This window comes from Zasmidium cellare (genome assembly GCF_010093935.1).
Source record: "Zasmidium cellare ATCC 36951 unplaced genomic scaffold M409scaffold_44, whole genome shotgun sequence".
NCBI classification, from domain to species: domain Eukaryota; kingdom Fungi; phylum Ascomycota; class Dothideomycetes; order Mycosphaerellales; family Mycosphaerellaceae; genus Zasmidium; species Zasmidium cellare.
In genome coordinates, this window is record NW_022986988.1 from 189,605 (window position 1) to 204,006 (window position 14,402).

The window sequence follows — 14,402 nt, forward strand, 5'->3', positions numbered from 1 at the left end:
GGTGGCGCCTCGCATCGCACACCGCAGAGAGCCGACGTATTATATCGTCTCGGTCATCATGTTGACGGGTTCCGTTGAGGCTTGGCCTGGCGACTGACCGCTTTCTTCGTAATGGAGGTCCCAGCGGTTTCGGAAGAGCCGTAAACGGTCCGAATCTGGGCAAATCCCAGTCAGAGACGGACAAGCAAAAGATGATATTCGACTGTAGCAGCTTCAGAAGAGGTGTCTTTGAGGAGATGAGGTCTGCAACGGCGCCAAGGGGTTCTCCGCGACTATGTAGACATCCATATCGCGCATCACGCGGGAGAAACAGGGTCAGGCGGGCGTTCACGGAGACGTTGGCTCAGTTCGCGTGGAGGGGTACATGTGAGCCGGGGCAGTGCGGGTAAAGGTCCGCGACCGGCCTTTGGGGCCATTGACATGGACGGTATATAATGGAAGCGGCATGGCCTGCCTGCGCGATGCGCCCGAGGGTGACTTGTACATACCGCAAGACTTTCGAACAGCAGCAGACGGACGAACAGGTGAGGTCTCGCCGTCGTCATAGCTTCACCTAAACCTTAAAGGTCAGCCAGCAATCTCCCATCGTGCCCCGCCAGACAGACCGACCCCACCCTTCAACATTTTCTCGCTGCTATCGTCTCCAAAACAAACTGCTCCTCACCCAACTGACATCTCCCCCAGAACCTCACAGTACGCACGAGCACGTACACCATCCGCCAGCACCTCACTGATCATCACAACAGCTCCAAAACCACATCCCAGCCGCAAACATGGTCGTCAAGGTGTGTCACAAGCCAAGCAGTACACCGCTCGAGGAGAAAGAGACATACTCACACCACAACTCCAGGTCGGAATCAACGGTTTCGGTCGTATTGGCCGCATCGTCTTCCGCAATGCGTGAGTCGAAGCAAGAGAAGTGATGGATGGACAACAGAATGACTGACGCCGGGTAGCGTGCTCCACGATGACGTTCAGGTTGTTGCTTGCAACGACCCCTTCATTGAGCCTCACTACGCTGTAAGTCGGCATTGGCAAGCATAGACTTCGCACAGAAGCCTGCTGGCTACGGTGAAGCTCGTGGAAGCTGTTCTGACCACATCCCTCCCAGGCCTACATGCTCAAGTACGACTCCACCCACGGTGTCTTCGATGGCAAGATCGAGGTCGACGGCAAGGACCTGAAGGTCAATGGCAAGACTGTCCGCTTCTACACCGAGAGAGACCCAGCCAACATCCCCTGGTCCGAGGTTGGCGCCGACTACATTGTCGAGTCGACCGGTGTCTTCACCACCACCGAGAAGGCCTCCGCTCACTTGAAGGGCGGCGCAAAGAAGGTCGTCATCTCTGCCCCATCTGCCGACGCCCCAATGTTCGTCATGGGTGTCAACAACAAGACCTACACCTCCGACATTCCAGTCATCTCCAACGCCTCGTGCACGACCAACTGCTTGGCCCCTCTCGCCAAGGTCATCCACGAGAAGTTCACCATGATTGAGGGTCTCATGACCACCATCCACTCCTACACCGCCACCCAGAAGACCGTCGACGGTCCATCCGGCAAGGACTGGCGTGGAGGCCGTACCGCGGCCCAGAACATCATCCCATCCTCCACCGGTGCCGCCAAGGCTGTCGGCAAGGTCATTCCAGACCTGAACGGCAAGCTCACCGGCATGTCCATGCGTGTGCCAACCTCCAACGTCTCCGTTGTCGACCTTACTTGCCGTATCGAGAAGGGCGCCAGCTACGAGGAGATCACCCAGGCCCTTAAGGATGCCGCCGCCGGCGAGCTCAAGGGTGAGAACAATACCATAATACGCGAGATCGAAATGTTTGCTAACTCATCCCAGGCATCCTCGACTACACCGACGACGACATCGTCTCCAGCGACTTGAACGGCAACCCCCACAGCTCCATCGTCGACGGCAAGGCCGGTATCTCGCTCAACAACAACTTCGTCAAGCTCGTCTCGTGGTACGACAACGAGTGGGGCTACTCCCGCCGTGTCCTCGACCTCCTCGCCTACATCGCCAAGGTCGACGGCAACGCTTAAATGTGTTGTGAAACGTCGTGACTTGAGAAGATGTTGTGTTGTAAGCAGAAATAGGGCACACCTAGACTACGGACCAACAGAAGCAAGCAGACAAGCGAGCGAGGAGTCACTTGATGCATTATGAATTCTCCTTTTAAGGGTTTCATAGGCATTGGGGTTAATCCATGGATCAAAATGGATCATGATGCAAAATACAGGCTAGCAATGAGTAGTCTTTTTCTTGATTGAAGAAATGTCGTACTTCATGATGTGCTACGAATCACGTTCATACTGTCGTCATGTCTTCATGGACATTCTTCATCCCGTTATCGTCGCTACGATCTCGATCTCGATCACATCTCAAAGGCCGAACATGTCCGCTCCGCTTAACGACCACTGCCCTCCAACAAACTCCTCAAAGCCGGCTTCCTCCGCCGTTCACTCCTTCGCCTCCCACTAGATCTCTTCTTCTTGGCGGATAGATCCGGCCCATTCGTGGTCGTATTATAGATCGCATCATCCTTCAACACCTTCGTCTGAATCATGGCATTCCCCTCCCGATACTCACTCCTCACAGTCCCTTTCGTCAAATACCCACACCCTTTCACAATGTCCACTTTCCCCGTCGCGATATCCTTCCCGTGGATGGCGCGGTCGAAGAGTTCGAGGGCGGCGAGGGGTTGGTAGAAGGGGACTTCGTGGCCGGATTCGTAGATGCGGACGAAGGCGAAGTTGGCGGCTTGTTTGACTTGGCCGTGGATGGTGTGCGGGGAGTCGCTGGTGGTTAGGTTGGTGTAGCCGGCGTGGGAGTAGCCTGGGGTGGCGTGGGAGGTGGCGACGAGTTCGTTGCCGAGCTGTGGTGGGAGGAGAGGGTTAGTTTGGGGGGTTGGGGAGGGAAGGGGAGGATTGGTACGAACCCAGTTGCAGTTGTAATCTTTCGAGGGGCGTAAGCATCATGAACCCTCATCGAAGAAAGGGGGAAAGTGTATTGTATCTCACCAGCATCGCCGTTATATTCCACCACATACACGCCCTTGGCCACGAGCTTCCGCACCGCTTCAATGGTCCCTTCCTCACGATCATCGTCGCCTGTGCTTCCGAAAGCGCTCCCCACGGTGCTGCTGGAGTCGGAGTAGTTGACGAATGCCCCGATAGCTTTTTGCAGTTCTGGCGTATTCAGATAGTCGACGTAGAAGTTGTAGGGGAAGGGATCGGGCGTCAGTTCGCGGATGTCGTATTCGTCTCGGCCGGTCACGGTGTCCAGGACTGATGACTTCTCGTTAGCAATCGTGTCTTTGCTCGTCGAAAACTCATGGGCTCTTCTTTCAAACTCACTCGACTCGACTTCATTGGCGCAGAAGGTGTCGGCTGCCGCACAGATCTCGTTGATCCCCCGCGTGTTGCAGTCCACCGTCTGGTCGTAGCAGTTTCCCTTGCCGTACATGCTGTTGTAGACCATCTCTTGCGTGCTCTTGTTGTAGGGCGAGTAGTCGTATGTATTGCCCGGATAGACCGTGTAGTTGTAGTAGGCTTGGTACTGGATTAGAGGATCATACCAGCCGTTGCTGTATGTCGTTAGCATTGCATACTCCCATGCTCTGTTGGCACGTTTTCATGTCTCAAGTCACCCAATCAGCACCGTCTTCAAGTCGATATATTTCGCACCGTGAAGTTTGCCGCTCTTGATCAAATCGTTCTGCGATTCGATGTACTGATTGAAAAGTGGTGCGTAGTGTCCACCGTACGACTCAGTCGCGAAGTTGAAGTCGTTTCGCGAGTATTGGGGGAAAGCACCCATGAACCCTTGCAGCGTCTTCCACATGCTGGGAGCGGCGCTGATCGTATCGTTGGCTGTATTTGTTTCGTTGGGGTAGGAATATGTGCCACAGTCCTTGTCCGCCGCGTATTCGGGGCACTCTGCGCTTGGGAGCTGGATGATTGAACCCGCTTGGGATGTGTATGCTGGGACTGGGTTCGAGTACGAGAAGCCGACTTGTGCTGGATGGTCTATGAAGAGCATGTTCGAGACATTGCTGCAACGCTGTTGTCAGTGTGTGGTTATTGCCTGGTTTGGGGCATGTCTTACTTCCAAGCGTATGGGTTGTTAACGACTTTGCCGTCCGCATCCACATAGCAAGGTCCCAGCTCTTGAAACAGGCCGATCATGGACGAAGAACCTGGACCGCCATTGATCTGTACGCAGCCACATGTCAACTTCAAAGCTCCAATCCTGCCATACCATATCCAACACATACCCAAACAGTAAGCTCCGCATCCTCAGGGTTCTTCTCGCGTGCCTCAAAGAACCAAAAGAAAATGCTCTGACTCGGAGCCACATCCACATATCCACTATACGACTTGACGCCCGGCGTGAGCTCGCAAGTCCCCTCTGGCACCTCTTTCCAGCGCACGGGCAGATTGAGAAATCCCTTGCTCTTCTTCAGATCGGTGGGTGCTGGGACGAATTGGGCGAATGCAGCTGTCGAGAGCGTGAGGCACACGGCCGCAGCTCGCATGAGAGACGCCATTGGAGTCGGCAGATTAATATGAACGATACAGGAGAGAGTAGACGATTGCAAGAAGAGATTCGTGTACCTGCCTACTGCTATATGTCACAGACGTGACACTGCAGCTTGCCTACCAGATTCTGCTTGCTACTGGAGCAGCTACGGCAGGCCAATTCGGAAGCGGTGCCTGATTCGTGATGGTGCTCGCCGGTCGTATCGCGTGCGGCGTGCCTGATCACCGCGGGCGAGGTACGGTAGAGATAAGTTTAAGCCTCGAAAGGCAGGAGCTTGTTGAGCTTGTGCGGCATCGTCTCCTCGCTTGACGGAGCGCCAGTCCTCGTTTGGGATACGGACCTGCCCGATTATGCCGACCTCCCCGGCGACAATCTCAGTTTCTCGCATATTGTCCCCATACTTGTGCTGCTCTTGTTCACTTGGGATAGGGAATCGACGTGCTCGGCTGAAGCGATTCGATCCGAATGCCATGCTCGCTGGCGAGATTGACATGCGACTTCGCTGAAGATCACCCGCCGGACGAGATTGCTCCCGAAGACGAGATGTGGAAACGCTCCCGCAACGGAATTTCGCGATGCAAAGAGCGTGGAGATGTGATCGATTATGAGGTGACCTTGGTCGGCGCTCAGCGCTCGCTTCGTGCAAAGGCCTGAGTCGGGTCGTGTGATCACGGTGGAAAGCAGCTCCATCGTGAACGCGCGAGGTCTGCGACCATTCGGCACGACATAAGGAGCAGAAGAGCCTCTCGGCAGACCAATACAATACATCAAGAGGTGAGGTGAGGTTGAAACAAGGACACAGTAGAGTTGGCTGCGCTGATGGCGAGCGGACATGGGTCATGTCTTGGACCAGTATGTAAGCTGACGATGAGCTCGCGAATATTACTCGATGATTCCACACGAACGGATTCGCTGGGAGATTTCCAAGAGTCGTAGCAACTCCTGCGTTGAAAAGCCACTATGCTCTAATTACATGGCTACGTCGCTCTCTGCGCGTCTCCAGATTCGAGACAGCAGCGCTACAGGCTGTATGGCCTCTCCCAACCTGCCAAGGCTGCGTTCAACTAACGCCCACATGCATGACGTCTGGCTCGTTTGCTTCCACCTTTGCCGCGTTTGAACAGCATACAACGCGTTGCTGCATGCATCGCCAAGAACTGCAATCTATACTGATGTCTCGGGGAAGAGTCCGGCCTGCTGCTTGCCGTCTGAGCAGGGACAGCTGCTGTGTTACCTTAGCATGCAATCAGTTCAGAGGCATGCTGCATGGCACTGTTCAAACGTGTTGAGACACTGGATGGAACTTGACCATTGTTTGCATTCGACAGCTGTGCTGTCCAAGCCTCCTGAATTGGACAGCCGCGTTTCTACCTTGCACGGCGGACTGGAAAGGCTAACAGTATCCAACAACGTTGTTGTCGACTGTCATTTTTCCTGCTTACCGCTTCGACGACCAGACGGGTACGTACAGCTATTGTCTCATCGATGGCCCGGGCCCAAGAAATCAAACGCCGTTGTTGTCGAATGGTAGGTCTGCCATGACGGCTACCGACCTATCGTGTCTTGTCTTTTCATTGCGGCTTTCATGTGTGTCTGCTTTTCGTGTGTTGTTGATTCAATTGAAATTCAGCACGAATACTACAAAATAAGCTGGCAAAGGCATGACAGTCCTCTTTCATGAACACCGGTAGCCAGAAACTTTCAAGGGCGTCACAAGCTTGATTCCAAGAAACGGAAGACATCGGCAGCACCATGGAGGCGGCATCGAGCTCTTCATCCTTCAAGAGAGAGCAGTCTCTTTCGCGTGATATCAAACGCTTAAGCTCGCTGGTCAACAACCAAGTAGACGAGTTGCGAAGAGAGGTGAGCAGCCGCAATTTGCAGTACGGCATTTTGTGAAAATCTAGACCCATCTGACTCTGAGGCAAAGGGCACACTACCGGAGAACCTGGCACGACAAGCAACCATTCTTGCTACTATCACCGATCCCTTGATGCAATTCATCGACGCTGGAAGCTCCAAAGGTCATCCAACTGTGGAAGCCCAACAGCAGTGCAAGAAGCCGGAACAGGGATTCCGAGATGGTCCTCTCGAGAGTGCACATTTGGGAGGAAAAGCCAAAGATGATGCAAGTCACGAAGGTTATCCCTCTCCACGAAGCAGCACTCAAACTGAAGAGGGCGAAGGGATGTCCACGTCGAGCACGCCTGCGTTCGCAATCCCCAGAGTAGCTGCAGCAGTTCCTGACGAACACGCCGCAAAGAACGTCGAAGTGAGCAGTGAAGACTCCTCCGCAAGTGATTCAGTGCCAGTTGCCAGAGGGCCTCGCGTGCTCATGCCTGGCTTCACGAAGCACTACGAAGAGGTCGTCGACTTGGACGTCGAAGATCATGCTGCTCACGATATGGGAGCGGAGTTGAAAAAGTGGTGCGAGACTACTCCGCTACCGAAGAGGCGGTTTGATACTGTTTCACACTCACTCAGGGAGCATGAATGGGTACTCTCCTTGGTGGCTGACCTTCCGAAGAGGCCTGGGTATGCGGATAAGGATGGTGATGAGGATGATGGCCACAAGAGAGGAGAAGGCTCTGAAAAAGGCGCATCACCTGCCGCGGAAGGCGAAGATGCTACTTTACAAGTACACCATGATGATGATGCGGAGAGGTCAGGAGAAGATGCTGTTCAACAAGGATCGCATAACGATGATGCCGAGACACCAGCAGACAATCAGTCCGTGCATCCAACCGAAGACGCGATTCGAAACAGTTCGAACGAGTCGTCACCACGAGGAGCTTGCCCTGAAGAAGTCGTGTCGCCAGCAAGTGTGGCGTTGCAAAGTTCGAGGCCACCAACTCCAAGTGATGGACCTCAGCGCTTCTGCCCCTTCCGCATAGCCAACATCACCGGAAAACCTCCTCAAAATCTCCGACACAAACAACAAGCGCAACCTTCCCCCCTCCAAACCAACTCCCCTCCCACCAGAGGCCAAGACATCCCCTGGGACCCCCGCCACCGCCTCTCCCACCAACTCACCCCCTCCTCCACCTCCACAACCTCCCCCCGCAAGCGCCCGCGCTCCCCAGAACCAGGCCACCGGCCTCCCCGACGCGGCGAGAAGCTAGTCTGCCTAGGCTGCCTCCAGACCAGAGCGCGCTGCTCCGGCGAGACCGTGTGCCGGGCGTGCGAAGCGCAGGGCTGCCGCTGTGAGTATCTGCGTTGTCGGTCTGGACTCGGGTGTCGGCGTGGGAGGTGTGTGAGGGTGCATCCGGGGCAGGTGGAGGGGAGGGGTGGGGAGTGGGGGGTTGTTGATGAGTAGAGGTTGGATGGGGGAGGGAGGGAGGGCGGGGAGTTGGGGTGAGCGCTGCGGTGGCGCTGGGTTTGGTGCTTTGTTGGGTGGTCGAGGAGGCGTTGTGTTTGTTCGATGCATGTTCGGGGCGATACACTTGTGAGGATACGCATTTTGAGTGTTAATCATGCAATTTACTTATTCCATAGCACGAAGGCAATCTCCACCTAGCATCAACATCCGCCCAAGTATGATGGGCGACGACATTCCAACGACTGATACAGACTGTAGATGCCCAATCATTCCGCAAAGCGCGGCAAGTGCAGGTTGGAAGAAACTTCGCGGAACCGCCGCTGTGACCATTCACTTGTTTAAGGTTTGCATGTGATTCTTGGCGTCCGCCGTCGCACCCGGTGACGGCGGCCCGCTCTCCCGCACCTCGATCTTCCAAAAGCCGCCGCTGCTCTTGCGACTTTCGTCTGCTCGACACACCGCCGACCTTGACTCAACGCCAACCCCGACACGCCGCCGTCGACCATGGCTTCCAACCAAGACACGTTCGCCACCATGACCGACGATGCACCACTTTGCAAGAATCAGCAGTGCTTGGAAACTCTCACCCGCGTGAAGCAGCTCGAGGAGGAGAATAAGCAGCTTCGAATTCGCCTCTCACTCTCGCGATTGCCCACATGGCCGAGTCAGTCCCCCGTAGCGATTCAAGCAAGCGATGCTAACATCTCGGCCTCTCAAGACTCTTCAAGTCAACAGTCATCTCTCGGACAAGATATATCTTCTGGACGTGAGCCATCTTCTGGGGGCCCTCTCGATTCCCACCCTCACACGCAAGGCTCTCCCGACGCAGCAGCAACCGCCACACCCTCACAACCTGTCTCATGCGCGCTGGATCGACGAGCCCGAGCCCAGCGCGCGGAAGAGTGGCATCTTCGCTTTCAGGGGCTTCAGAAGCAGATAGATGAGAAGGACTCCGACATCCAGCACCTGAAGGCACTTCTCGCCGGCAGACCGTCTCTCCGAGTGACGAGTGAGCTTCTCGCAGCTAATGGGATCCACGACATTGCTATGCCCAGCGCGCCTCGAGTCCAGATGCCTCCCTTCACTAGGCTCGTCGAGAACGAGCCTGTGGATCCTTCTCAGAAGTACGAGCTGCGCAAGGCTTACGACGCTGACCCGGTGGGCAGCCAGCAATGGGGCGCTAAGGGCATAGATCTGGAAAACACCAACGGAGTCCTCACTACCATCGCCAACCTGCCCCCGAAGCCTCGAGTCTTCGGAGATATCTTGCCACCACAAGATCCACGCCGCCCCTACGTCGTTGTTCTCGACTCGGCGATCTCAACGGAGAGAAACCCAACTTCTCTCAACACTCCCAGAAACAAGACTCCCTCCATCGACACCTCCAGTCCCGCCAACCCCGCCACCGACGTTCGCAACAGCAACACCCGCACCGAGTCACACGATCACGCCTCGAAGCACACCAGCTTGATAGCATCATCAACCCAAGTACCGTCAAACCAAGCACGACCAATTCCAGCACGACCAACTCCAGCACGACCAACTCCAGCGCGACCAACTCAAGCGCCATCGCTCCAAGCAGCGCCAACCCAAGCCCCTCAACGCCAGCACCATCCACGCCAGTTGTTGTATGTACGCACTGCTGGCGAGACGGCGGAATGTGCACGTCTGAGGCGACGTGCAAGACATGCCGGAACAAGCGCAAGCGCTGCGTCTACCTTCTCTGTGGCGACGGCCACGACTGTCAGCGCAAGAATTGCTACTACGTGCATCCAGGCCAGCAGGTCGTGGGGAACGAGATGCGCAATGTGGAGTTTGGACATCTCGGTCCGCGCGGAGGAAGAAAGATGTAAGCGGAAGGGAATGGTATGAGCAGAGGGAAGTAGCGACGGGAAGGTGAATGTTGGCTGGAGTCGATGCTGTCTTTGAGTTATTGTCAGGGGTTTCTTGTCGGAGAGAGTATTGGACGTTTTCATTGTATTGGGGCGTTCGAGTTGGTGGCTGTATTGCTGAAGTAAACTGCTCGGATCAGCTAGAATCGTCTCTTCATTCGTTCATGTTTGCTTTACCTTACTGTTGTTAGAGAGAATCAGGCCGCAAAGGGTTGTTCGTTTGGCAACAATTAATATGCACCTTCCAAGGAGTAAATTACCATGGTTTTCTAACATCTCCATCTCCTCAGACCAAAAGGGTCCCTCGTGCGCGTTTGTTTCCCGATCACTTGAAGAACAACATTGGACAAGCTGTCGTAAGCCATCCTGGTGCCCCGGTCATTCAGAAGTCGGTGGATATGAATGCCGAGTATGTCCGTGATTTGTGTGCTTCAACGAACCCGGTCAAGAACTCCTGATTATGCAATAAATGCAGCTGTACTGGACTTGATTGTTGTGATGAGGCTTTCGGACTGATGGCACAATCGCTTCTACGAAGATTTGGGCCGATATCGAGCTTTGAAGTGCTGTTCAATGAAAATGCGTTTCTATCCCCCTGAGCCCCTTGCATCAATGCAGCTTCAGGCTCCGAACTCCATATATGACGGACGGCTCAATTGTTTTCGTTCAGTCGATACGCCCAAAATCTTTCCGCTACCACGGTCTGTTATGTTTGCGGACTCTGATGCCTGGAAAAGATTACCGCGGAGATGAAGCCTCCAGGCCCGAGCATATTTCATGCCAGAGACTGATGGCCTACACTTGTTAGCCTTGGGTGGGGCCGAATGCCCACCACGCGTACTACGGTCAAAAGATGTACATACCTTTCGGTCCCAAGCCCACCGAGGCTGCCAAAGACTGTGTTTCAGCAACCGGAGCCATGGCCAGACACACTATTCTAGTCGTTGCCAACAGCGAAGACAGCTGAACAACCTCGAATTTGCGTGTGTTCTTTGCTGGATACACGGCCTCTGGCGTGGCGACAAAAGCGGTCAGTGGTGTGTCGATTGAGGCCAAGCTCTTTAAAACTATCCCGGCATTTCATTTATACCGAGACAGGAGCGATCTCTCTCGACCTGAGTGCACTGATGTCGCGCTTCCGAATGAGCGACCACCGGCTTTGACCCTTTGCAGAGTCGAACCTTGGGTGCGCCACAGACGGCACTTCAGTCGAGCGTCCAGCAAGCGTTGCGGACTGCCGTGGAGGTGTATAGTCCATCTTCGAGGCGATGCTTGCTGGGTGCGCTGTTCTGAATGCTTCCATCACAGTCTTTTGTTGACAGCCTTCGGCCCCTTCCTCGCAGTAGAAGACTGTGCTTCAGCAACCGAAGACCACGTTCCAGATACCCAAATATTGTGCTATCGGTGAGGAACGCAGAGCAACCTTGGTATTCCAGTCGGGAGGTTTGGGGCATCAGTTATCTGGGTGCGTGGGTCTTCGGCGCGGCGACAAAAGCGGCCAGCGCCAAATTGGCTTCCAATCTAGACAGCTCTCTGAACCGCCTCTGGTACTGGTGTTGCTACCATGGAGGGTACTGCCTAAGATCGGGCTGAGTGCACTAATGCCGCGCTTCCGAATGAGCGGCCTTGGATCAGGTCCTTGGGTACGCTCAAACGGCGCTTCAGTGAGGCGTGCCAGTAGCTGTCGCAGACTGCTTGCGCAATAGCGTAGCAAGTCCTCCTCGATGCGGTCGGTACTGGGTGCGCCAACACTGAAGGCTTCCGTCACAGCCTTCTGTCGATAAGCCTCCTCCGCAGTGATGAGAATTGCGGAGCAACCGAAAGTAAACATGGCCAGATACCCCGAAAAAGTATGCTATCAGCAGAGAGGACTGCAGAACAACCATGTTTTTCAGTGGGTGGTTTCGTGGTGATCCGGGTGCATGAATCTTTGGCGCGGCGACAAAAGCGGTCAGTTGTATGTTGATGAAGGCCCAGCTCTTTTAAACCGCCACTGATACTGGTGTTGCTACCAGGGAAGGAGCTGCCTTGTATCAACCTGAGTGCACTGATGTCGCGCTTCCCTTCGAGCGTCCACAGACGCGACTCTTTTTTTGTGGGGTTTTTTGTTTTTGGGGGGTTGAGTCACGTCCATGGGTGCGCGCAAACGGCTCTTCAACCAGGCGTCCCAGTAGCTGTCGCAGACTATTGCAGTAGCAAGTAAGTCTTCCTCGAGCAGCCGCTACTGAATGCGCCGTGATTGAATGCCTGCAAATCTTTCTTCAACTGCGAAAGCCAACCAAAGCCGTGGTAACTCGGCTGTCCAAGACTGCAGACAGCGAAGAAATACTGAACAGCCTTGGCTCTTTCCATTGGTCTTTGGTGCACCTGAAAGGTGCTTCGGCCATGGCGTTCCAACGAGAGTAGACTGCTGACGACCATGAAGTCTTTCTTCTATGCAGGCGCTCGTTGGGTACGCCACGACTGAATGGTGGCGAGTCGATCGACTGCTTGGATGATGGGCGGCGATGGACGGTGGTTCGGAGGACGAGGGCGTCGGCAGAGGAGGGCGGAGGAGGAGGTGGGCGGATGGGCGTCGCATTACGGACTCGGTCGGCGGGGAGGGTCGAGGCGACGGCAAGGGGCTCGGAATGGCTGTTTGAAAAGTCAGACGAGCTGTACCGGCAAAGATATCTGAGATTACCTCGAAGTCTGGAATGTATCGGCGAAAGACTTGGGTGCGCTTCGAGAAGCTGCTGGTGGTTGTCGACATGCAGGAGGGAGGACATATGGGCAGCGAAGGGCCGAGGTGCGTTGTGGTTGTGGAGGTGGTGGCGGCGACGACGATGTTGCTGTGCGGCGGCGTGTTTGTCTGACGGATGTGGAATTTGCAAGAAAGCGCGAGCTTTTGAATTCGAATTTGGCGCACGGACCCTCAGATGAGTCACTAGCGCGTCACGCTAAATCACTCGCATGTGATCGCATTTACTCGCTCACGGCACGTCACTTCTGCAGTCGCCGACCACTTGTCCCGCGAAGTAAATTAGTATTGAATGCTGCTACATTCCAAGGCGAGAGGCACGCGGGGCGACTTTTGCGACGAAATATCAACGAGTATGCACGTGCATAAGTCTTTTTGCCGGGCTGTCGTCTTTGCGACACGCCGACGAAGCGTTGATTGCGGTTTCTGCCTTATATGTTGTCAAGTCATCCCACAAGAAGCGTTCTTCAGTTCGAGAAGTGGCCTTCCACCTCGGGCTTCTCAGTCCCGATTCCCTTCACGCTCCAGTCAAAACATCAATGAAAGGATGTCGTTGACGCAGATTTGTTCGAATTCATTGGAATCTACCCTCCAGAATCAAGCCGAGATAACCTTTTCTCCTGCTGGCAATATGCTTGCGTGAGATGTTCGTACACCTTCCTCTTGCGTCTAGCGTAGGATGTCGAGGCTCAGCCGCGTCACCGAACCTGCATAAGGTCGCAGTGATCCTTCACTGCACTAACGACTAGCGTTGCTACAGCGGCGAGTGTGGTCACTTTAGACCGGCGGCAGTTTCGCTTTCTTGTTCTCGATGTCGTGAGGTGGCAGTTGAAGCATTTGTCAATCTTGTCGGTTGGAAGGAGGGAAAGGAAGATGAGGGCGCCAAGATCAGAGTATTTCCTACTGCATCAGGCGGATGAAAATGGCTCAGCAGAGACCTCTATAAAGCCATTGTCTTGGAATACAACAGTCTTGGGAGTGTGCTTCGTTGCAGCAATATCCATTGTCATCAACGTTTCTTTCATATGGCGTATGCTGCGACTGACAGCCGAACAAAGCCCAACTTGCGAAGCTATCTACTGTCTGTATTCCCAAGCCGTACCTTTGCATTGAATTGACGGATCTCAGCGCCAGCAAAGATTGCATCGAGATCTCAAGAAGTGGTCTTCGATGGCAAGTTTGGACTAGATGCGTCGCCCTTCTCAGGCATACCCTCCGCGGCAAACAACGCTCATTGGGAGGCCTTGTACGATCGTGAGTCTCAAACTGTTCACTCTGGAGACGAGCAAACTCATGGTTTTAGATGGCATATCGAAGATCTCGGTCGAGGAAGCCCGTCCCATGGGAAACAAGACCATGCCGATTCCTGGGGAGCAGCGACCTCAATCATACGTCGCCGAGCTGTCGGTATTCCATGACTTACATTGTTTGGTACGACCTCACTCCATCTTCCACTGATGAGACAGCAACTTACCGTGCATTCTAGAATCAGATTCGTCTGGCAATCTTCAACGGAGCAGATCTATCAGACAAAGACGGGTTGATGGGAATATCGCACATTGATCATTGCATCAATGCAATACGACAGAGTCTCATGGTTCGACTGTCCGATGACATGTCACTGTCAATGTGGATGCTGACGTTCAATCTCCAGTGTAGCGCCGACACTACCCCTATTGTGTGGGCACGAGACCTCCGCGATGGGAAAGCGAAGCCTTCTATGGACGTTCCACACTCTTGCCGAGACTTTGAAGCGCTTCAGCAATGGGCCAGAGACCATGCATTGACAGGAATGCTTGATGTAGATACTATTGTCGAGGACGACCCTCTGGGTTGGGGGTCGCATTCGTTGCAAGAGGAGGGCTTACGACTCGAGCCCTTACCGATGTGACTTGAGCA

At 54.5% G+C, this 14,402-nt stretch overlaps 3 protein-coding genes across 3 annotated transcripts; 2 read left to right on the plus strand and 1 right to left on the minus strand.

Annotated features, from left to right (window-relative positions):
- Positions 1–773: 773 nt before the first annotated feature.
- M409DRAFT_70071 (uncharacterized protein) lies at positions 774–2,052 on the plus strand (the record flags this gene model as incomplete). Its single annotated transcript, XM_033818558.1, has 5 exons — positions 774–785; positions 851–900; positions 957–1,020; positions 1,112–1,796; positions 1,850–2,052. The coding sequence occupies 5 exons, from the start codon at positions 774–776 to the stop codon at positions 2,050–2,052; spliced, it is 1,014 nt and encodes a 337-aa protein (XP_033661881.1).
- A 365-nt stretch (positions 2,053–2,417) lies between these two features.
- On the minus strand, positions 2,418–4,559 carry M409DRAFT_70072 (uncharacterized protein; the record flags this gene model as incomplete). The annotated part of the gene is made up of 6 exons (XM_033818559.1): positions 2,418–2,885; positions 2,949–2,965; positions 3,031–3,596; positions 3,660–4,064; positions 4,118–4,224; positions 4,287–4,559. The coding sequence occupies 6 exons, from the start codon at positions 4,557–4,559 to the stop codon at positions 2,418–2,420; spliced, it is 1,836 nt and encodes a 611-aa protein (XP_033661882.1).
- A 1,745-nt stretch (positions 4,560–6,304) lies between these two features.
- Positions 6,305–10,221, plus strand: M409DRAFT_59519 (uncharacterized protein; the record flags this gene model as incomplete). Its single annotated transcript, XM_033814216.1, has 5 exons — positions 6,305–6,415; positions 6,483–7,755; positions 8,048–8,214; positions 8,442–9,737; positions 9,955–10,221. The coding sequence occupies 5 exons, from the start codon at positions 6,305–6,307 to the stop codon at positions 10,219–10,221; spliced, it is 3,114 nt and encodes a 1,037-aa protein (XP_033661883.1).
- Positions 10,222–14,402: the final 4,181 nt, after the last annotated feature.